We start from the raw sequence: 24,092 nt of genomic DNA, 5'->3' as shown, positions 1-24,092 counted from the left end.
ATTTAGGGTCCTGGACTGTCACCATGGAGTCAAGGGCCTGTCCCAGAATGCAACTGGTGGAGGTGGTCTCCCCCTGCCTAGATGCAAGCTTGCAGGTCTGGTTACTTTCAGGTTTTGGGTCTGTTTATCCATCCTTTATCTGGGTCGGGGGTCGGGGTGGTCTGCATGTGCTCCTCCTCCGGAGAGAACTGAGATTTAAACTGTATATAGTCTTCCGCAACCCCCAGTGACAGTCAATTCCGTGGCTCCCGGGAAGTCCAGGCAGAAAGGAATCTGGACATTCTCGAGACCTAGTCCAACTCCCTCCCCTCGCCCACTTCTTTTACAGGTGGGGACACTGAGGCCCACAAAGGAGGCGGGGCTGGCCTAAAGTCACACAGGTGGGTGGTAGCAAAGCTGGCGTTAAATTCAGGCCTCCCGATCGCCAGTCTGGGACTCCTTCTAGCAGCAGTATATTGGCTGTAGTTTTCAGGAGTGCTGCTTACCAGGCCCACGGGGCTCCCCTCCCTCTCCCACGCCACCCCAGCCTCCCCAGCGCCCCCCTACACGTAATTCGGGTTATAGCAGAGCATGTTGAACTCCAGGTTCTCGTCCCAGTGCCGCAGGAGCACGAAGAGCTGGCGGGCGGCAGCCTTGAGCGTGTCCTGCGTGCGGCCCTCGGGCACCGCCTGCTGTTCCAGCCACGAGCTGGCCTTGGCGGCCACCAGCTCCCACTCGATGAAGTAGGAGGCGGAGCTGTGCTCCAGCCACGCCAGCGCCACCACGGTGGCCCACAGCTGCCCCACGTGCTCCGCCACGGCCCTGGGCTCCTGGCCTGGCCTGCCCTCGGCCAGGGGCTCCTGGGAGAGGCCGTCGTGGGAGGGGTGCAGGGGTGCGGGGCTGGCGCACGGCTGGGGGCTCGGGGGCTGGCGGGCGGTGAGCGACACCCGGTGGCAGGTGAAGGGCGAGGTCCACTTGAGCTTTTCCATGGGGACGCGGACGGCCTCGCAGAAGGCTTGGTTGAGCAGAAAGGCCCCGGAGGCCCGCTGCAGAGACACCTGTGTGTGTGTAGGGGTAAGCCCTTCAGTGGGCCTCATGCTTTTCAGCCCACAGAGCCCCAGGCCACGGCCGAGCCTGGGCGCATGGAGCGCACCTCTTCACCTCCCCCGGCCAGCTCACCCTCCCCCCCCGTGGGATTTGTGGGACCCCCCAGATCAGCTGGGCATTGCCGCACCTTATCCCGCTGGTGCTCACACTGATGGCTGTCCCAAGTCCAGCTCAACGTCTTCACTCCACACCTGCCTCTTGTCCTGGGCAGCTGGACCCACCTCGGCGCCTGCGACCATCCACTGTGGTCCAGGCAGCTCACCACCAGCTTCCTCCCTCCGCCTCCACTGGTTTCCGAGTCCCAGTGGGCCCACTCTCTAGATGGCTCTGCAGCCTGCCGCCTGCCACTTCATGCTGTCCCTGACCCCTTACCTCCCCTGTCCGCCCACCCCCACCCCATCCTTTCTGCGTCCTGAGGGGTCTCTGTAAGGCACAGGGCGCGTCACTCTTTGGAGGCCATCCACTCGGTAGTTTCAGTTTTCTTCCGGGATAAATCCGAGCCATAATCCCCAGAGCTCTGGTTGTGCTGGACTCTTTCCCCTCGCCGCCGTTCCCCGGCCCCCAGGTGCCCTCTCTCCCCGGTAAACTGCCAGCCACGACTCCTTGCCCTTCAGAAGCAGAGCTTAACCACGGCATCCTTCCAGAAGCCACGCCTCATGTCTCCCCATGCTCAAGCCTGGAGGCGGTGTCTCCTCCTTCCCTCATTCTCCCCCCAGACCCCGTGTCTCCCGTCACGGCACCCAGTGGTCAGAGCTGCCTGGTTCCTCTGAGATGTCCCCACTAGACTCTGAGCGCCTGGAGCTCAGAGACCACTCTCACCTGCTTCAAGGTTATCTCCCAGGGTCTAGCACGGTGCCTGACTCAACAGACCCTTGTGACTACACGCCTCCTCCTCCATTGTCCGGGACGTTTGCAGACTCCAAGTGACCGTAAGCACTTGGGTGTGTAGGGGCTGGGACAGGGTAGGGAAGCTCCCACCATCTCCATCTTTCCAGCACCTTCTTTCCCCAGCTTGACTGAGCCCCAGACGTGGCAAGACCAGGCTCCCTCGCTCCTCAGTTCAGAGACACTCACTCCTGGCCGGGGCTCCTCACCCTGCCCTGCAGGCTGGCGTGTCGGCAGAGCCACTTGCTAAACACGGTGCACGTCCCCGGGGTGTTCTTTTTACTCGCTGGTGACTCATTTCAAGCCTTTTTTTTTTTTTTAAACGTATTGAGAAACAGACACACACGGGTGGTGGAGTAGGACGCAAGATCCCCGGGAATTTTTGAAGCCAAGACAGCAGATTGCAGAGAACGGCTGTGGTGGTGACACTGGGTTTTAGCAGCCCTCCTCCACCCCCGGCGGGGGCCCAGGCACACTCCCTCCACCCTGCTGCTGTGTGGGCAGGGAGGTCTAGGTCTTCTTCCCTTTGTGGAGGCGGAGGGGTGGCTGGCCCCTCCGCTGCGTGTGGGGCTGAGGTCTGGGGTCTAGGGCACTCACCAGTGGGATGTAGTCAGAGCTCTGGTTCCCCGGGGCTGAGTCTGGAGTCTTGGTCAGCGGTTTGCCCAGGAAGCCCTTGGCCGCTCGTGTCAACAGCCTAGACTTGTTGAGACTCAACCTGTATGGGAAGAACTGAGGAGTGACCACCGCCGTCCCAGGGGTGACCCTGGGTCCCCCCACCCCTCCCAGAGGCCCCGTGACAGCCTCTGAAAGTCCCGGCCAGAAGGGGCCTGACCGATGATCTCCTCCTCTGACAGCGGGGGAAACTGAGGCCCAGGAAGCGTGTCTCCCTGAGGCTACTGCTCGAGTGAGGGGTGAGGTAGTACTCTTTTTAGGACCCTCTTTATTTAAAAAAGAATTGTTTTTAATTGGAGGATAATTGCTCTACAATGCCGTGCCGGTTTCTGCCACACGTCAACATGAATCAGCCACAGGCATCCATCTGTCCCCTCCCACCCGAGGGCTTCCCAGGTAGCGCAAATGGTGGAGAACCCGCCTGCCAATGCAGGATCATAAGAGATGCGGGTTCGATCCCAGGTGGGGAAGACCCCTTACTGGAGAAAATGGCAAACCACTCCAGTGTTCCTGCCTGGAGAATCCCGTGGACAGGGGAGCCTGGCGGGCTACAGCCCACGGGGTCGCAGAGTCAGACATGGCTGAGCACACACACACCTCTCTCTTGACCCTCCATCCCACTCCAGGACCCTCTTTTGACAGCATGTTCTCGGTCAGCCCAGTGGTCAGACAGTCACACACCAGCCCTCCGGGGGGGACCTGCATTTGTAAAGAGACCGTGGAGGTGTGGGAAGGGAACCTGGGGCCGGGGGCGGTTTCAGCAGTGTTGACACCTGAAGACGGTGCTGTCTCTGGGCAAGGGTCCATCCTGCCCCCTTCAAAGTGTTCACATTTGTGCAGCTCTCAGGCTGGGCTCTGGCCCCCCAAACCAGGGACAGTCCCCTGAAAATGGGTGGCGGTAGAGGGATCCCCCAGTGGAAATCCCCACGTACCTGGATCCAAAGAGAGTGTCTGAGGCCTTCAAGGAAGAAAGGGTGTTGGTGGTCAAACCTCGCAGGGGACCTGGAGAGCCATAGAACGAAGATTAGGACCTGAGAGATGACCTTGTCCCACTGCTCACCGCCCCACTGGGGAAACTGCTGGGGAAACAGAGTCCCGGAGAGGGGCGGGGGCTTGCCTATCTGCCTAGGGATCCCAGCTAAGGATGACGCTGCAGGGCTGTTTCTGACCCAGTGGGCATGGGGAGGGGTGAAAGATGTGGGTTCCTGGGTAAAGAAGCAGCCCTCCAAGTCCCCTTGGCTGGCGGCCCTTGCATTTTCTGGACGTTTACCTGTGGGGACAGTGACAGCTGCAGGTCAACCCCCGCCTCAGCCCCAAGCAGGGACACTGACTTTCTTCTATGGGCACCCTGCTAGGAGATTCTCGGCAGGGTGATGTGGGAGACTGGTCCTTCAGCTGGGAAGTGGGAGGCCTGATTCCTGGCCTAGCTCTGTCACCAACTTGCTGTGTGACCTTGGCCAAGTCAGTCCACCTCCTCGGAGTCTCCGTTTCCTTCCTCTAAAGCTTTAATGCTATCGGTCATGCATGGAGCTGTTTGGAGACTGAAAGAACCACCAAGGACTTTGTTGGGTTAAGACAGTCTCTCGGCCCAGAGATCAGTCACTATTTTAACTCAAGGGAGAGCTGGCAGGGACTTCCCTGGTGTGGTCCAGTGGCTAAGACCCTGCACTCCCCAGGCAAGGGGCCCCCGGGTTCCACCCTTAGTCGGGGAACGAGATCCCAGGTGCTGCAACTAAGCATCCACATGCCGCGACGACTGCAGATCCCAGGTGCTGCAACTAATACCTGGCAGAGCCAAGTGGGTAAATAAATATCAAAATAAAAAAGGGAGCGCCGGCTGACGGCATGCTTACCTTCAGGAGGAGCATACTTGTCGCGGGCCATGTTCTCACCAAAGGGCGCCGGGGCACTTTCCTCCAGGTCTGCAACAGAGAAGCCAGTGAGGCCTGAGCGACCTGGCCCTCCCCCTCGCACCTCCTAGACCCCCCAGGAGGGCGCTGGTCGGAATTCACGGTACCTGGCGGGGGGACTGGGAGACCAATGTCCTGGTTCCCATCCTGCTTGGATGGATCTTCACCTCCCAGAGATACCGCCATGGCTGCACCACAAGAGTTGGACACGCCTGGGTTCACATCCCAACCCTCCCAATAGGGCAGCTGTGTGACCCCAGGGGAAGTTACTTCCTTTATAAGCTTCAATCGCAAACCGGGGCTAATAGTATGGCTTTGTGTTGTTGTTAGGATTAGATGAGGTAATATACAGATAGCGCTCAGTGCCTGGCCTGTGGTATGCAATCCATAAAACCCCGAGCTATGGACTCAGCAGGTTAGTGGGAGCAGGTTAGAGGCCTGAGCGTGGTGGTTGGAGGTGGTGGTGGTGGGGGGGAGGTAGGTTCATGTCAGCTCTTCAGGAGGCAGCAGAACATGGCATTGACTTGTCAGAGGGCTCTGAGCCTCAGTTTCCCCATCTGTAAAATGGGATACTGATGGCACATACTGTTTATTCAAAATGTGTACTGGGGTGATTATTCTTCTTCTTATTATTCAACAGCTGGAGAGTGATGGCAATGTACTATTCAGGAATGACCCAAATTACGGGAAAGACTTCACTCACAGATATGACCTGCCGAGCCTCTGTCTCCCCTCTGAGACTATTAGCAGCTCTTTGAGGGCAAGAAGCTCTGTTTACTGCTGGGTGCCTGTGGGCGGTGGGGTAAGGTGAGCACAAAAAAGAGTGAACCAGTGGCTGAATGACGGAAGCAACCAGCAGGCAAAGAACATGGTGGTTAATTAATCTCACGGACTCTGGAGCCAGACAGGGCTTGTTCACATCGTGGCTCTATTGTGCCTCTGCTGTGTGCCTTGTGTAAGTCACTTAACTACTCCCAGCCTCAGTTTCCTCGTCTCTTAATGTGGAAAACGAAAGAAACTCTCTCAGATGGGTGTGAAGAGTCATGGATAATTAAAGTAGTGCTGAGCACCTAGAAAACCCTCGGTGAGTGTTAGGCATTCCCTCCTTGAGGAGGGAAAGGGAGGGAAGGGCATGGGGTAGACTCTTATTTCCAAATAAGAGTTTGGAAATCATGCACACTGGGTATGATTTAGAAGACAATTAGAAAAGGAGGGATTTGTGATTTTGATGGAAATCATGGGCCACCAAGAGCAGAGCTACAGAGGATAGAAAGGGTAGACCAGAAGTTTCTTCTAGACGGGGAGCCCAGTGTGACTTGGGGGCAGAGCAGGCTCCCCTTGGAGGCTTTGAGGGACCAAGGACTTGGCGAAACTCCTTAATCTCTGAGGAAACCCTCGGATTTTCACCCCCTCTCATACTATTCCTTTTTGAACCCCTTGATGTCCGTGAGCACTTTCTAATCCCTCAGATACAACAGGGCTGTTGTCTGGATGTTGGGGCTAGCAGCCAAGTGGGACCTCTGATGTCCTTCCCTCGCGCAGAAGAAGGCAGGAGGTGCTCCGGGTACATGTGAGAGCAAGGAGAAAGGGGTTGGGATGGGTGCAGCGGTTAGGCTGCTTTCAGCGGGACAAAAAGACACGCAGACCTCCAGGACACAGGCTATCCTGTGAATGTGTGCAAGATCGCCAAGTGATCAAATCATGGGTCTCCAGGGACCCAAGCTTCGGCACAATGAAATTTGGTGATGGTTGAAAGGAAGCTTTTCGGGACTCCTAGAGTAAGCAGATGGTGGGACCTGAACAGATGGAGCTGCCTTTTCCCTTGACTTTTAGGTTTCCTGACATTCAGGGCCTGGGAGGACTCAGGGGTTGGAAGCAGGGAACAGCCACTGGGGTCGCTGGACCTTGAAAGGGGAGAGCTGGAGTGTGGTGTGGGCGCGTGGGCAGGGAGGCCAGTCTGTTTTCTGGTTCCAGGCGGCACACCTGGGCCGTGCTCAGCCCCTCTGCCCGTCTCAGACCTCAGAATTCAGGAAGCCTGTCCTTGCTCTGGCCCCGTAAGGCCTGGAGTGAAGACTCAGAGAGAGTCCGTCATGGCTTCGGACATGAGAGTGCAGTGACCCGGAGGCCTAGACGTCAGAAACCGAGGCAGTTCTTACTTAGATTCTGATATTTGCTGTCCCCTGCAGCTGAGTCTTCTCCAAGCATGGTCTGGGAGCGCCCGAAACCAGAAGTGCCCTTCCACTGTCGAGTCAGGACCCGAGAGCTGACCGTCCGCAACGCAGCACCTTCCGGAGGACAAGGAGAAGGTGGTCAGGTGGGTACAACTGTGCTAGACTTTTGTCTTGTCCCCAGGGTTTCCCTGGTGGATCAGATGGTAAAGAAACTGCCTGCAATGCAGGAGACCCGGGCTTGACCCCTGGGTTGGGAAGATCCCCTGGAGGAGGAAATGGCAACCCTTTCCAGTATTCTTGCTTGGAAAATCCCATGGACAGAGGAGCCTGGTGGGCTACAGTCCATGGCGGTTGCAAAAAGTCAGACATGACTGAGCGACTGATACGTTCAAGGCTGGCAGGAATGGTTCTAGCTTCAGCCTGTCAATTATCTAAAAGGAGGAAGGCATTGCAGAAGGCAAGACCATGAGCTTTGGAGCCAGAATGACCTGGGTTTGAACCCCAGCCCCATCTCTTACTAGCTGGATGGAGCGCTGACCACTCTGAGTCTCAGTGTCTTTACCTGGAAAATGGGGATAATAATACTCACCTTGCCAGTAAGTACTATTGGTGAGATAATGTTCAGAAAGCAGCAGTGTTGGTTAGAAAAGGTTGGTTTTCTCAGAAGCACCCCAATTCCCTTCCTCCCAGTCTGCCGTCTCAGAAACTGAGGTCTCAGTTTCCCCCTCCCCAGATCATCACCAGAACATCCCAGAGCATCACCATCAGGGATGAAGCTACAACACCAAACAGGATGTTTTGGGGAACTCCATTCTTGGAGAACATGAATTTGTAAGTTGTTCCTAAAAATGAAGAGTTCTACTGAAGAATAAATTTTGAAGAAGTTTCATACTGTTAGTTGCTCAGTTGTGTATGACTCTTTGCAACCCCATGGATTGGGGGCCACCATGCTCCTCTGTCCATGGGATTTTCCAGGCAAGAGTACTGGAGTGGGTTGCCATTCCCTTCTCCAGGGGATCTCCCCAACCCAGGGATCAAACTTGGGTCTCCCACATTGGAGGCAGACTCTTTACCATCAGAGCCACTAGGGAAGCTTTATTGACTGTGTCAAAGCCTTTGACTGTGTGGATCACAACAAACTGTGGATTTTTCTTAAAGAGATGGGAATACTAGATTACTTTACCTGCCTCCTGAGAAATCTCTATGCAGGTCAAGAAGCAACAGTTAGTATTGGACATGGAACAATGGACTGGTTCCAAATTGGCAAAGGAGTGCAACAAGGCTACATATTATCACCTTGCTTATTTAACTTCTATGCAGAGTACATCATGCAAAATGCCAGGCTGGATAAAGCACAACTGGAATCAAGATTGAGGGGAGAAATATCAATAGCCTCAGAATATGCAAGATGACACCAAACTTGTGGCAGAAAGGGAAGAGGAACTAAACAGCCTTTTGATGAAACTGAAAGAGGAGTGAAAAAACTGGCTTAAAACTCAACATTCAAAAAACGAAGATAACAGCATCCAGTCCCATCACTTCATGGCAAATAGAAGGGGAAACAATGGAAACAGTGAGAGACTTAATTTTCTTGGGCTCCAAAATCACTGCAGATGGGGACTGCAGCTGTGAAATTAAAGGACACTTGCTCCTTGGAAGAAAAGCCACCACCAACCTAGACAGCATATTAAAAAGCAGAGACATTATTTTGCCAACAAAGGTCCATCTAAGTCAAGGCTATGGTTTTTCCAGTGGTCATGTATGGATGTGAGACTTGGACCATAAAGAAAGCTGAGCACCGAAGAATTGATGCTTTTGAACTGCGGTGTTGGAGAAGACTCTTGAGAGTCCTTGGACTGCAAGGAGATCCAACCAGTCCATCCTAAAGGAGATCAGTCCTGAATATTCATTGGAAGGACTGATGCTGAAGCTGAAGCTCCAATACTTTGGCCACCTGATGTGAACAACTGATTCCTTAGAAAAGACCCTGACGCTGGGAAAGATTAAAGGCAGGAGGAGAAGGGGATGACAGAGGATGAGATGGTTGGATGGCATCACCGACTCGATGGACATGAGTTTGAGCAAGCTCTGGAAGTTGGTGATGGACAGGGAGGCCTGGTGTGCTGCAGTCCATGGGAAAGAGTTGTACACGACTGAGGGACTGAACGGAACTCACACTCACACTCACACTCACTCTAGTCCATTCTCTGGGCCTCTTGATATATACTAGCACCCTAAAGGCTCTGCGAAGTCCTGCAGTAAAGAAAACTTTTGAGCTTTATTTAATCCAGTGGTTGGGAAATGTTTTCCCCCAATCTGGTATTTCCTATCTTTTGTGCTGAATGGCCATTAACAGGACACAAAACTGGGGTTCCAGTTTCCTGGAACACACTTTGGGAAGTGATGATCCAGACCTCAGGGGGCTGTGAGACTTGGGTTAAGACACAGGCCTGGTCCCTAAAACTCCCAGGCTGTTTTTTTTAGCTATAGAGGCTAAAAAATGGTCAGAGGTGAGTGGGAGGGGGTGAACATCATTCAGGGCAACAGAGTCCAGTGGGTGAGAAGGCCAGTGAGTGACAGCTTCGGTGGCTGGTCAGAGTCTGAAACCAGAGGAAGTGAGGCAGAGGGGGAGGGAGTGAGGGAGGGCGGGAATATTGAATATTTTGGTGCCATCGATTTTTAAAAAGCAGGGCAGAGGGACAAGAGGAATGAGAAAAGGTGTATTTTAGTTCCAAATACAATTCTGTCAAGAGGTCTGCTTTAAAAAGAAAAGGCTGCTGCAAAGGACAGGAAATGAAATTCAGGAAAGAAAAAGTACATAGAGTTTATAAACCTATGAAAAGTTTTCAACAAAGAAGCTAAAGAAATTCCCCAAAGATACTTTCTTCCCCTCTCAGATTGTAGGTTTAGAAAGATAAACAATTTTCAGTGTTGGTGAGAATGGATAACACAGGATAACCTCTGAAGGCAGGGCTAGTTTGATAGCTTACGTTATAATTTAAGATGGGTCAGGACTTCCCTGGTGGTTCAGTGGTTAAGAATTCATGCTTCCACTGTAGGGGGCATGGGTGTGATCTCTGGTTGGGGAACTAAGATCCCACAGGCCCATGCAGAGCGGTCAAAAGATTTTTTTTTTTTTAAAGGGCCAATCTTTTGATATGCAATCTTAGTTCTGAATGTCAATTAACCCTGAGGAGATAACCAGACCATGTACAAAGATGTCCTTGGCAGCATAATTCACAATACTCAAAAGGGGGAACAAACAGAAGGTTTAATAATAATAGCGTTAGTCGCTCAGTCATGTCTGACTCTTTGTGACCCCATGGACTGTAGCCTGCCAGGCTCCTCTGCCCACGGAATTCTCCGGGCAGGAACACTGGAGTGGGTTGCCAGTCCCTTCTCCAGGGGATCTTCCTGACCCAGGGGTCAAAGCTGGGGGCTGGTTAAATAGGTTGAGATAGACCTTAAGCGGCAGTGGAGAGGGCTAGCAGAGGGCACGGACTCTGAAACCGGGTCACTGTGGATTAAAGCCTGACTCGGTCCTTTGTGCTGTGTGACTGTGGACAAGTGACTCACCCCCTTTGCCTCTGCTTCCGCATCTGTAAAATGAGGGTAACAGTATCTTCTCTGCAGAGCTGTTTGAGGATTAAATGATTTAATATATATAAAGTGCTTTGGAACACTGTCTAATTGGCTGTTATGATGATTGTTCCCTGCCGTGTGCTTAGTCATGTCTGACTCTTTGTGACCCCATGGACTGTCGCCCACTAGGCTCCTCTGTCCATGGAATTTTCCAGGCAAGAATACTGGAGTCGGCTGCCATTTCCTACTCCAGGGGATCTTCCTGACCCAGGGATTGAACCCACGTCTCTTGCATCTCCTGCATTAGCCGACAGCTTCTTTACCACTGGAATTGTTACTATTAAAATGAAAAGTGGAAACATATTTCCCACACCCGGAGTTTGTAAGATATAGCACATATGGGTATGATTCAATTCACGCAAAATGATCTATCTTTTGGTTTCTCTACATGTAGATACTCATAGAAGTCTGGAAGGAGGATCACACCAAGGGGGTAATTAGTACTCATTTCGGGATGACTGTCAGTTCCAGGCATTTTATGTGGTTAATGTCTTTCTATATTTTTATTTATTTTCCACTGAAGTGTAGTTGATTTACAATGTTGTCCTAGTTTCAGGTATACAGCCAAGTGATTCAGTTATATATCATTGCATTTAGGTTATTATGAAATTTGAGTATAGTTCCCTATGCTATATAGTAGGTCCTTACTGGTCACCTATTTTATATATAGTAACGTGTATCTGTTAATCCCCCACTTTCCCCTTTGATAATCGTTTGTTTTCTATGTCTGTGGTCTGTTTCCTTCTTGAAAATAAGTTCATATGTATCATTTTTTTGTAGATTCTACATATAAGTGATGGCACATGATATCTGCCTTTCTCTGGCTTACTTCACTTCGTACCATCACCTCGACGTCCATCCACGTCTTTCTATATTTTAGCATTTTCTACAGTGACACATACCAAATGGAAAAGGGACAATAAAATCAAATTCATTTAGTAGGAAAAAAGGGAGTGGGATGGTTTTGCAGCCCTCTGCAGAGCACCCCCTGGCGGGGGCGGTCAGACCCTCTCCCTGGGGCTCTTTCGCTTCTAGGCCTTTCCCTGCACCCCTTCCCACCGTCTAGGCTCCTCTGCAGCCCAGTGCCCTCCTCCGGCCCACTGGGAGGACCCTGCCTCTGCCTTACCGGAGCTGGGGTACCCCACCACGGTGGGCAGGTAGCGGCTCTTGTTTATGTCCACGGACACGAAGGCCGTGTACTTGCTGATGACGTTGCAGGCCTTGCTGGCGTGCACGGCATTCACCTGGTAGCGGCGGCTGGTCCCTGCAGGGGGAGAAGCCGAGGTCACTGTGCGCACTCGGAAAGGCCTCCCTCCACAGGGGCTGAGAGGAGGGCTAGGTCGGCGGTCCCATCTTTGGAATTCAAGCAGGCCTTACAATTAAGGAGCTACCAACTTGCCATTAAGCACCTTAAAAAAATTAACTCTCAGAATTATTGAAACCTCCACCATCATTTCACAAAATAAGGCTATTTTAATGTAAAAGAGGTAAGATAGCTAATAAAATGACAGTTACTTTCCTTAAATAACTTTAGTGTTATTAAAAAAAACCCGAATCTCTGTGTTGGCAGTATTTTCTGTTTTCATTTTGCAGCTGTGTGCTGAGAATCTTTCTGCAGGATTTCACAGGTCCCCTGGCTGCATGGGGACCATAGATCTGCCTCATAGAGACAAACCAGAAAGGGGGAGTGGGGTGCACAGGGTGCCACAGCCAGTTAGGAATGGACCTGAGATCAGGACTCAGGATGGCCTGACCCCAAAGTTCAGACTCTTCCTACTGAGCAACTGAGGAGTCTTCTTGGCATGAATGATAGACAAATGTCCTGTAAACTATAAGGAAAAGTGCTCATGGGAAAAAAAATAACATATACAAAACTACAAATAACATAAAACAAAAACCATGTAGTATTATTATATAAATAAGGCATAAATTATAACAAATAATAGAAATATTCTCTATGTATATCTGTATCTGTTCTCCAAATGCGCTTCATCAAGAGCTCAGCAATCACTGTCTTGAAAGTTTGCCCCAGTTCCTGGAGTAAATGAGCCTCCCCATCATCCCTGTTATACAGTTGCTTGAATTCCTGTGTTTCTTCTTAATAGCATTAGGACAAATTGGTCCTGAATATTCATTGGAAGGACTGATGCTGAAGTTGAAGCTCCAATATTTTGGCCACCTGATGCAAAGAACTGACTCACTGGAAAAGACCCTGATGCTTGGAAAGATTGAAGGCGGGAGAAGGGGACGACAGAGGATGAGATGAATGAGATGCACTCAATTAATGGTGTGTGTAATTATTTGATTTATGTCGGCCAGCCTCCAAGCTAGTCTGTGTCAAGCACTCGTAAGTCAGGACGGGGATGACAGTGGTCAGTATGCTGTTCAGCCTGACCCCCAGCTGATCTGCACTCAATAAATGGCCTTGAAGGGTAACTGTGCGGACTGACTAGGCCTAGAGGGCTCTGTGGGAGGAGAGGCGTGGTCCCAGAGGAGCTAGGGAGGTGGGATAGGGTGGTCCTCATGGTAGGGTCTCCAGAGTCCTACAGTCCAGTCCAGTTGCTCAGTCGCGTCCAACTCTGCGACCCAATGGACTGCAGCATGCCAGGCCTCCCTGTCCATCACCAACTCCTGGAGCTTGCTCAAACTCATGTCCATTGCGTCGGTGATGCCACCCAACCATCTCATCCTCTGACGTCCCCTTCTCCTCCTGCCTTCAATCTTTCCCAGCATCAGGGTCTTTTCTAATGAGTCAGCTCTTCACATCAGGTGGCCAAAGGATTGAAGTTTCAGCTTCAGCATCAGTCCTTCCAACGAATATTCAGAACTGATTTCCTTTAGGATGGACTGGTTGGATCTCCTTGCAGTCCAAGGGACTCTCAAGAGTCTTTTCCAACACCACAGTTCAAAGCATCAATTCTTCGGTGCTCAGCTTTCTTTATGGTCCAAGCCTCACATCCATACATGACCACTGGAAAAACCACAGCTTTGACTGCTGCTGCTGTTGCTAACTCCCTTCAGTTGTGTCCAACTCTGTGTGATCCCGTAGACTGCAGCCCACCAGCTCCTCCGTCCCTGGGATTCTCCAGGCATGAATACTGGAGTGGGTTGCCGTTTCCTTCTCCATAGCCTTGACTAGATGGACCTTTGTTGGCAAAGTAATGTCTCTGCTTTTAAATATGCTGTCTAGGTGGTTATAGCTTTTCTTCCAGGGAGCAAGAGTCTTTAATTTCATGGCTGCAGTCACCATCTGCAGTGATTTTGAAGCCCAAGAAAATAAAGTCTGCTACTGTTTCCACTGTTTCCCCATCTATTTGTCGTGAAGTGATGGGACCGGAGGCCATGATCTTAGTTTTCTGAATGTTGAGTTTTAAGCCAAATTTTTACTGTCCCCTTTCACTTTCATCAAGAGACTCTTTAGTTCTTTGCTTTCTGCCACAAGGGTGGTGTCATCTGCATATCTGAGGTTATTGAGGGACCCATAGCAGAGGGGAAGGAGGGAGGAGAGAACAGATCACGGGGCAGATCACTCAGCGGGTGGAGCCCTCGGCCGTGTGTGTGTGTGTGTGTGTGTGTGCGCATCTGTGTGTGTGTGTGTGTGTGCATCTGTGTGCGTGTGTGTGTGTGTGTGCGCGCGCATCTGTGTGCGTGTGTGTGGGTGTGTGTGTGTGTTGGGAGGGGGACAGTAGGGGTCAAGGGAGGCACATGGAAGCAGCGATGGGGAGGGGAGGTGGAGCGCTGCTGGATGGTGGCAGGGCTGCGGAGAGAAGTAAGGGGTGGGGCCAGGAAAGAGGGTGGCCCCTGGGGGAAAGGCAAGGGGCGGGGCTTCTCGGAGGGGCGGGGCCGCGAGGATGGGTGGGGAGGAGGCAAGGGGCGGGGCCACTCCGCGATGAGGGGCGGGGCCTATGTGAGGGGCGGGGCTGTGATGGGGGCGGGGCCGCGCGGAGGGGCGGGCCCAGGGCGCTCACCTTGCTCAATCTCACCCTCTCGCTCCGCCAGCTGCTCGAAATCCCGGATGATGGCACGCGCTGCCAGGTGGTGGAAGGTCTCGCTCCACAGGTCGGGCTCCTGCGCACCGCCCCTCTCCGGGCCGGGAGGCCCCAGCTCGAAGCTCACTTCCCACTGCAAATGCTGGCTGTCCCGCAGGCCCTTGACCACGGCCTTGCCCAGCACGGGGCCTGGGGTGGCGGGCCTGCTGGGGCTGGCCCGCTCCTCGGACTCGGCCAGGGGCTCCCAGTCGGAGGACGTCTCTGTCGCGAAGGCAGAGGGGTGATGGCTCGGCTCTGCGGGCGGAGGGACAAGCGGGCTGAGATCTGGGCTGCAGGACAGAGGGTCCACTCCCAGGGGACATCACATACCTACCCGGGATGCAGGCACCAAGCAAGGACACTCCCCCCTCGCTCCTCCCGCCCCAGGGAACCCACAGCTCTCCTTAGGAGAACAGGGGTCGCACGGGCTTGTCCCCAGGAATAGGGCAGATCCCCCTCCCAGGAAGCCAGTACCTGAGGGGGCCAGAGAGAGAGGGGAGCACTCTGCAGGGAGGATGTCTGGGAGCCTCGCAGGTAGCCCAAAGACCAGGTTGATTGGGAAAGAGGGGTCGGTGAGGTCCCTGGCAGGGATGGGTCACAGCAGACCCGGCTCCACCTCCCCCAGGATGGGCTCCAGCCTACGATTCCTCCCTGTCTCCAATCAGGTCTTGGACATTGTGGACACTTACCCAGGTCCCCAGGGCTGCGGCTGTCTGAGGCAGGCTTCAAATTGGACCCAAGATCCAACTCTTTCATGGGGCTCCAAGCCTGGGTCTCCTGGTTGGAGGGTAGGAAGGGCTGGCAGCCTTGGGGCAGCAGAGAGGGCCTGCGAGCCCCTGGACCCCGGAGTTTGGGACCCTGGCTCAGGTCCGGGCCACCGTTCAGCAAGGGCTAAGAATGCAAGAGGAAGAGGAGAAGGCTGAGCTCCTGGTGGTGGGCCCCCTCCCGTCTGCCCCAAGCCACAGCTCTTCCTGTCACATCACAGCTCCTCCCTGGGGACTGCCCCCATAGCGCCCAAGGACGCTGACCTGTTCTCCACTACCCATGAGAAACATCGGCACAAATCATCCCAAATCATGGATAAAGTCCAAACCACAGAAAACCATGGGAAAATCATGTACCATGGATAATATTCTAAACCCACTTTTTTTTTTTTGGTTTTGTTTTTGGCCATAAAGTTTAAAACTGTGTGTGTGGTTATAATTATCAACCTTTCCCCTTATGTCTTCCCATTTGTCATGCTAAAAAGTCTTTCCTAATAGAAAAAAATTCTAGAATTTTTGTGATTCTGTTTTTGTTTAAATCTTTAATTCACACAAAAATTATTTTGGTGTAAGGAAATAGAAAACAGCCTTTTCTTTGATTTTCTGAATAGTACAAATGTCATCACCATTTACTGACGACAGTTCATTCATCGAGTCCCTGCAGTTTATCAATTCTCTGCCTCTATCCTGACAAAGCTGTCATGAGCATTTGGTTTTATTTCTGGACTTTTGTTTTGTGGATTTAATCTGTCCAACGCTAGTACAAAACACTTCAAAAGGCAAGAAGTCAACTGGGAAATATATTTGCAGCATGCATGACAAAGATCATTTTCAACAAAATGCTTTTATGAGAAAAGTATTATATAAGCCTGTGAAAAAATGCTCAGTCTCAGGAGCATTGCTCTAAATTGAAATAAGTTATGAGTTTTCCATCTATGGATTAGCAAATATTTAAATGTTTGATGACACCCCTGTTGCCAAGGAGGAGGCAGGAGTTTCTCATGGACTGTTGATGGGACACTGCGCTGAAGCACTCCTGTGGGAGAACGATTTAGCAATGTGCCATCTGTCAACACTGAAAATGCACAAGCTCCTTTGACCCAGCGATTCCACTTTTAGGAATTTAATTCTGTGGCAACACACAAGGATGAAAATATCCATGTGCATGTGCTGTATATATATTGTGGGACTTTGAGAAAGTAAAAATCTGGAAACTTTCTAAAAGGCCATTTATAGGGGATGGTGTATACATCTTGGTTGTTGTGGTTTAGTCGCTAAGTTACTTTGGACTCTTTTGCGACCCCATGGGCTGTAGCCCACCAGCCTCCTCTGTCCATGAGATTTCCCAGGCAAGAATACTTGAGTGGGTTGCCATTTCCTCCTCCAGGAAATCTGTCTGACCCAGGGATTGAACCTGAGCCTCCTGCATTGCAGGCAGATTCTTTACCACTGAGTCACCTAGGAAACCAAAATACATTATGGTACATCTGTGCAGTGGAACATCATACAACACTGAGATAAAACTGGTGTGGGCTTTTTCTCCATACCAATACAGGAAGATGTCCAAAATAAAATTTATTTTAGAAAATTTCAACTGTTTCATATTTTGATTGTGGAGAGAGTTACATGACTACATGTATTTGTCAAAACTCATAGAGATGTTCACCAAAAAGAGTAATTTTTACTGCATATAAAAAGTTAGTTAAAAGGACATTTAAAAAGTAAATTGGAGAGCGGTTTGTGTATGTGATTATTCAAAGCATATACGTGTGTTGCAAGGTGTGGTTTTGAGTGCGTGTGGTATTTCTGGAAGGAAACACCCCACACCAAGTGAACACAAGTCAGAGGAGAGGGGTACTTTTACTTTATATTCAACCAAACTGTTTGAGGGTGTTTTTTTAAATTGAAAACACTAAGTATGTATTACTTTTGCAATTAAAGAATATTAAATTAGTTAAAAATAAAATTTGTACCTCTGGGAACATGTACACCTGCCTGGAAGGAGGAGGGTGGGGGGGGGAACAAAGCCACTTATATGCAACAGAAAGAAAAACTGCCCCTTAGTTTTTAGACTAACAGTTAACTGCAGAGTCTTTCTCATCTCCATCAAATATTTACTGGAAAGAGGACTGTGCCTCCCCAGTAGAGGGGGCTTCTTGGGGGCAGGGGTTAGAAATGTCCTTCCTGTTTCCTCTGGGCCTGAGGTCCTGGGGATGATACAAGGGTGTGGGAGATGGAAGAGACTGGTCCCTCTTAGGAAGGCCTCAGTGGGAACGGGTACCCAGACAAGGCTGCTGAGTCCCAGGACATCCTTAACCCCTTTATCCCCATCAGAAACTGGGATTTCCCCTCACTCCAGGATCACCACCACACTGAAAAACAGACTGCTGCAGTTTCCATAGCAACAAATTAGTCTAAGATTCAGCCCCCTTCACCCATCCGTAGGCTGCAGGTAGTGTGTACGTGTGTGTGTGTGCATATATGTGCATTCACATAAGTATACTGGGAATTATCACATTGCGAAAGAAATCAAGAAGGGGATAGGGAGCAAAGATGGGCCAGAAGTGAGCAAGAGAGAAGCCAAGCTGTCCAGAGCTCTCAGCAAGCAGAACTGTGTTTAAAGGATGCCATTTCACACAACAATCTCACTACTGGGTTATATACCCTGAGAAAACCATAACTTAAAAAGCCACATGTATTCAAACCTTCACTGCAACACTATTTACACTAGCTAGGACATGGAAGCAACTTAGATGTCCGTCAACAGATGAATGGATAAAGAACTGTGTTGCATATACATAATGGAGTATTACTCAGTCGTAAAAAGGAATACATTTGAGTCAGTTCTAATGAGGTGGATGAACCTAGAGCCTATTATACACAGTGAAGTAAGTGAGAAAGAGAAAAACAAATGTTACATATTAACATGTATATATATGGAATCTAGAAAGATGGTACTGATGAACTTATTTGCAGGGCAGCAATGGAAACGCGGGCACAGAGAACAGAGTTGTTGACAGGGGCAGGGAAGGAGAGGGAGGGATGAATGGAGAGAGTAGCCTGGAGACGTACTCACTGCGCGTGTAAAACAGATGGCCAGTGGGAATTCGCCGTGTGACTCAGGGAGCAAGCCAGTGCTCTATGACCACCTAGAGGGTGGGCTGGGCTGAGAAGTGGGTGAGATTCACGAGGGAGGGGACATAGGTTTACCGATGGCTGATTCATGTTGATGCGGGAGAAACAGACACAATGTTGTAAAGCAATTACCCTTCAATTAAAAATAAATGCATGTAAAAAAAGGAACTTAAAAAAAAAAAAATAAAGGACCCCTACTGTGTGCCAGGCGCTGCACTAGCTACTTTATCTCTTATCAGCAGATGCCACAGGGGTCTTCCACCTATGGTTGGCTCCCAATAAACACCTGTTGCTGATCGTTAGTCCAATCGTCTGACAAGCGAGTCTCCTTTGCAGAGATGAAAAGCTGGGGCTCAGAGAGGTTAAGCAGCATGCGTAAGCAGCAGAGTCTGTCTGACTCCAAAACCAGTGTCTTCTAGCCGCATCGAACGACTCCTGGCTGAGCACCGCAAGGCACCTTCAGGGACAAGGTGGCAGCGCTCCCATCGCTGGGGAGCGCAGAGGGCTTAGGTATATGTGGAGATGGGAGGGATAGGGTTACTGGGGGGAATGGGAGGATGAAAGGCTACTTTTATGGAACCACAGACTCACAATGACAATGCTACGCAAAGCCCGTTTTTAAGAAAATGGGCTAATGCATGTAGATCATAGCAAACATCCGTTCGGGTTACCACGGTGTTCTCAGACCTGGTGGGTTTGCTGGCCTGCCCTGGGGACCTTGGGCAGTGTCTGCAGACATGCTTGGTTGCCCCGACTGGGGATGGTAGTGTTACTGACAATCAGTGGATAGAAGCCAGGGAAGCTGCCCGACATTCTACAATACATAGGAGAGCCCCACAACAGAGTTACCACTTCAAGAGCGTGGGGGCTGAGAAACCCTAGTCTAGCTGGACGCTGGATAACTGGTCCTCCTGTGCCTCTAACTCTGAGATGATCTCCGCTGTGGATTAATATACAACCCTTGAGGTTTGCAGAGGGTGCAGAAAGGGAGAAAGAGGGGAAAGCAAGGGGTTTGCAGGCAAAAGGTCCTGGGTTGCAACCCCCTGACTGGCTGAGTGACCCTAGGTAAATCACTTTACCTCTGTGACCCTCACTTTCTACATCTGTACAGAGTGGGGGTGGCTAGCTCCTACACTACCTCCTTTCCAAGGGGTACTGTAAAATCAAACTTGAGTGCAAATGGGGTGTTCTTTGACAACTGGGAAATTCTATGAGACGAGAATACGTGATGTTATTGACCAGTGGGTATCATTATTAGGACAATTGTTTTTTTCTTTTTCCAGTTTTTTTTTTTTCATTCATTTTTATTAGTTGGAGGCTAGTTACTTTACAATATTGCAGTGGTTTTTGCCATACATTAACCTGAATCAGCCATGGATTTACATGTGTTCCCCATCCTGATCTCCATCCCCCACCACCTCCCTCCGGAAGGTGTCAATTGGAGGTCAGGTAGGCAAAGATTTGGAAACAGGAGTAAGTGACTTATGTCAGTGTAAATTGCAGTCAAGCTCCATCCTTCTGACTGAAGCAGGAGACACGACTCCTCCCATCTACAGCAATCTCTAACTCCAAAATTCCCCGCTAGGGTACCTGCAAATCAATCTGCCACCACGGAGCATCCAGGCTGGTCTGGTTGGTGAGGTCCTGCAGCTTGGTCTTCCGCAGTGGGTATCTCCTGGTAGCCGTTGCGGGGTCACTGGCTGTGAGGGTCCTTGGGGTGGGCTTATGGTTGGTGATCTGGTTGGTGCTATATGCCCGCCGTCGCTGGGAGAGGTCTAGACCTGGGCAGGAGTGATGACAGAGAAGCAAGTTATCAGGGTAAAGAAAGAGAGAGGGGCTAATAGACCCCTTGCCTGCTTGGATACTTCTTGAGTTTTCCACTACTTACCCATTGGGTTGGGAAGATCCCCTGGATAAGGGAAAGGCTACCCACTCCAGTATTCTGGCCTAGAGAATTCCATGGACTGTATAGTCAATGAGGTCACAAAGAGTCGGACACGACTGAGCGACTTGCACGTTCACTTAGCTATCGAAATGTGTGCAGGTGTCTCACCTCACCTGGCATCCAAAGCCTTGCCTCACCTAGCGCTAATCTCTGCCCAGCTACTCTTTCTCCTCCTTTTTCAGGCATTCTGTGCTCCAAATATACCAGCTGTGTGTGTCCTCTAGGCACGACACCTTGACGTCTAGCTCAGGCAGTTCCTGCTGCCTGGAATCTCCTCTCCCCACTCCTAAGCACCGGTGCCCTCATTACGTCTTTGCTAATATCCTCTACCAGATGTTCCTTTCCCTGGGATTCCTGCAGTTTGTTGAAATTTCCTATGGTCCTTGTCACTCTGCTTTCCAACAGAATTAAGGACAATTGTGTCTCTCTCGAAGTCAGAGGGCTTCTGAGGGACAGGTACCACGTTTGAGCCATCTCCGCTTCCCATTCTGTGCTCAGGACCTAGCCTTAGTAGGTGATCAGTAAATAGCCTACGAATGGCAGCTAATGCCATAAAGAGGTTTTGGGGGAAGACGGATATAGACTCTTTATCTGTACTCCCCCTCTTTCAAGTTCCATGGGGTTAGCTGAGTTGCTAAAATTCTCCAAGTCTCAGCTTCCTTGTCCGTAGAGTTGATGTAATAGTACCCACCTCCACAGCTGCTAACCACTAGCACATAGTAGGTACTCAGTAAAAATGCGGCAGTCATGGCTGCCCTGGAGCAGGGCGTGAAGCACAAACTGCACCAACTAACCAGGGGTGGGGGCAGAGTCCCCGCTGGACGGCTGGGCATCTTTGGCCTGTCTCGGGCTAAGCGGTGCCCCCGCGCTCCTGACACAGTCCCCGCTGTCTGGATTGGGCTCCTCATCCTGTGAGCGGGAGAAGACAGAGCTGCCAGACTCCTGAGAGGGCAGCATGCTGTATCGTCTTCTCTTGTCCTGGAGGGAGGGAGAGGAAAGAGGACTTAGAGTGAGGCTAGGCGTCAAGAAGGACATCCACAGGGGGGCAAGGGGTGTGAGAGGAGACGGTGGAGGCTCCACCTTTGAAGAACCAGAAGAATAAGCAATGGTTTTGCTTGCTTGGGGAATTTAGGCAGACTGCTGTTTAAGGGGTGATGAATGGAAATGGTTTTTCATATCACTTAAGCTGTTAATATTTATAATTGTATTCTTTGTTAAACTAAAAATGTAATTCTAAATGCTATTGCTGTCTCCAAATAGATAAACAAAAACAACAGCATGAATCATCTGTTGCTCTCATTCCATTCCCCATGATATACACATATAAAAAATATAAAGGTTTTGGTGGTCATCTTGTATTACAAAATCTGGACCATATTACTTACATTTTGTCAGTAGCTTGAATTTCACACTTAAAACATTTTGGAAATCTTTCACATCAACTACTCTTTTCAAGATTTGACTGTATGATATTGTACAACCCCTTATTATGAAGCATTTGCTTTGTGGCCACTTATTTTTTTGCCACCATAAAAAAATACTACAATAAATTCTTGGCCATAAATCTATTACATCACTTTTGTTTCTATGATTTGACTCTTAGGAGGTTTTGCTGGGTTGAATAGTTATGTATGTCCAATTTTGTTAGTTATTTCTAGATTGCCTTTCAGGAGGGTAAGTCGTGATCACACTCTTTACCCAACAACTCTTCTAGTAGGAGGAGAAAGCGTTGCTAGTCTCATGCGTAAGGACAAGAGAATGGATTTGATAATCCCTGCTGGTAGTAGAGTCTGTGGATGACCCTCTACCTCCCAGACCTCCACGCAGGGCCTGGTTTGTGCAAAGTCGTGATCAGCATTTGGTTTAGCACGTTTTCTCTGCAGTCAAACACCCCACTCTCCAGAATACACTTGCCATTACTGACCGTGGTTCTTGAAAGATCCCATATCTTTATAAAATCTGAAAATTTCAAGTAAAGCCCTAACTTTTCTTGAAATATTAGAAACATGTGTAACACAAGGTCTACATTCTTCCATGGCAACCCTTTGTCAGACCTGAGTAGGGGCTGACAGTTTAGACAGGGTGTGTGTGATCCGGTTTGCTATATTCTTCACCACCACTCATTTCCTCTCTGTCAGGAATGTCTACTACCCTTCACGATATTTTCCCCTTCAATTTTCATATCAAGTTCATTCCATTCATTTTATACCTGCCCAGTCCCTCTGGGCATTGAGTTCATGACTCTGGTTTAGAAACAAAATAGGATGACAAATCCTTTAAAGGGGAGATGAGAGAGTTACAAAAGAGTAAAGAGGGAAGCTAAGAGAAAATATCTGAGAAAATAGCTTCTCGGGCAATCTTATACATTTTAGCGTTTAGGATTTCACCTCCCTTTGAGAAGTTCCTCACTTTTATCCCACTTCTGCCACCACATACAACAGAATTATCCATGTTAAGGAATAAAACACAAATGCTTCTAAGGACATATGGCTGGATTAGAGTGTTTGGGGGAAGGAAACGTGAGTGTTGTTCTGAACTGAGTTGTTCATCAAATACACCCATAACCTACTTTGGGTCAGTTATGTAAAATGCATGTTCTTGGGCCTTATCCGCTAAGTTTTATTCAGTAGACCTGGGTTGGAGCAAGGGCTCTACCTTTTAAACACATTCCCAAGTTCTTCAGCTGCAGGGGACCTAGAGAACCACAGACTGAGATAGTAGTGTTTATCCAAGCAGTGTCACCATTGACTGAATGCCTATGGCATAACAGCTATACCCCACAGCAGTAAACCCAAATCCAATTGGCTCCTGGCTGCCACAAATAAACAGTCTTTCCAGCCAAGGATGGCTTTGTGGGCAGGGTTCTGGACCCCCACTGCCTCCTGGAATTTCTAAAGTACTTACAGTTCTAGGACTGGAGATGTATAAAGAGGCATCGCATACAATGCCATATCCCACCAGCCGTTCTCCGGGGAAGAGGGAGCTGGTGCTGACAGGTGAGATCAGGACCTCGGTGGTCTCGGGGAAGACCCATTCCACAGTCACATCACTCAGGACCGGGGCCATAGCCTTCTTCAGGGATTTGACCATCTGTTGGGCAAGGTCAGACCACAGGTTGGGGGTATGTGTAAGTGGGGATATGCACACGTGAGGAGCATGAAGACCATGTGAGTGTGAGCATGAGGAGAATATCAGAGAGGAAGTGACAAGAGACTGTGGGGTGGCCTGTTCTGCAGTGAACATGCGTCTGTGCTTCTTAGACTCCTAGAATGTCAGAGCTGGAGCAGATCTTTGCTGTCACCTCAAGCTTAGCATTTTATAAATGAAAAAAACCCAAGACTCAAAGTAGGATTATGATGAGCCAGGGGCATACAGAAAGTTGTGTGAAAACATGGGCTGAATAGTGATTTTGAGCAAGCCAATTTGCCTTCCTGGGCCATAGACCTTCCTGGGTCCCTTTCTATTAAAAGGAGTCGGTAATTCTCCACTCTGTGTAGCTGAGAGGATGACCTGGATATTGCATTTCAAGTATCTGCTACAAGACAGGTGCTCAACAAATGACAGCTAGTTTAGCACTTAGTGGCTTAGCATCCCCTAGAGTGATTTCCTCAAATGTACTGCAAAGGTGGAGAAAAAATGATCTGGGGAGTATGGCAGCGGTAGAGATGCACTTTCAATTTTCCCTTTGAGACAGACTGTGCTCTTTTGTTGCAAGGAATGCAGTTAGGCGGCAGTCTCCACAAGCAATGCCTCAGCTTTCAAACCAAGACCACACCTCTCCCTGGAAGCCCCCAGGCAACAAATGAGCAGTGGCTGGGCTTTCCACCCAACACAGATGACCTAATGGGCAACTC

The 24,092-nt window shown here is 50.1% G+C and overlaps 1 protein-coding gene across 1 annotated transcript in view; it reads right to left on the bottom strand.

Annotated features, from left to right (window-relative positions):
- Positions 1–542: 542 nt before the first annotated feature.
- The window catches only part of VWA5B1 (von Willebrand factor A domain containing 5B1), a 47,424-nt gene continuing 23,874 nt past the window's right edge, over positions 543–24,092 (bottom strand). Inside the window, exons 11-21 of the mRNA XM_065928892.1 lie at positions 23,143–23,328; positions 21,033–21,216; positions 19,884–20,074; positions 15,084–15,285; positions 14,335–14,649; positions 11,493–11,630; positions 6,710–6,838; positions 4,497–4,565; positions 3,576–3,645; positions 2,569–2,686; positions 543–1,037 (exon numbers count right to left, since the gene is read on the bottom strand). Of these exons, the coding sequence (XP_065784964.1) occupies positions 543–1,037; positions 2,569–2,686; positions 3,576–3,645; positions 4,497–4,565; positions 6,710–6,838; positions 11,493–11,630; positions 14,335–14,649; positions 15,084–15,285; positions 19,884–20,074; positions 21,033–21,216; positions 23,143–23,328 (2,097 nt within the window). The remainder of the gene's footprint in view (positions 1,038–2,568; positions 2,687–3,575; positions 3,646–4,496; positions 4,566–6,709; positions 6,839–11,492; positions 11,631–14,334; positions 14,650–15,083; positions 15,286–19,883; positions 20,075–21,032; positions 21,217–23,142; positions 23,329–24,092) is intronic.

This window comes from Muntiacus reevesi, chromosome 3 (genome assembly GCF_963930625.1).
Source record: "Muntiacus reevesi chromosome 3, mMunRee1.1, whole genome shotgun sequence".
In the NCBI taxonomy this organism is placed as follows: Eukaryota; Metazoa; Chordata; class Mammalia; order Artiodactyla; family Cervidae; genus Muntiacus; species Muntiacus reevesi.
The sequence above is the reverse complement of the archived record's forward strand: the minus strand, read 5'-3'. Positions and strand labels throughout refer to the sequence as shown.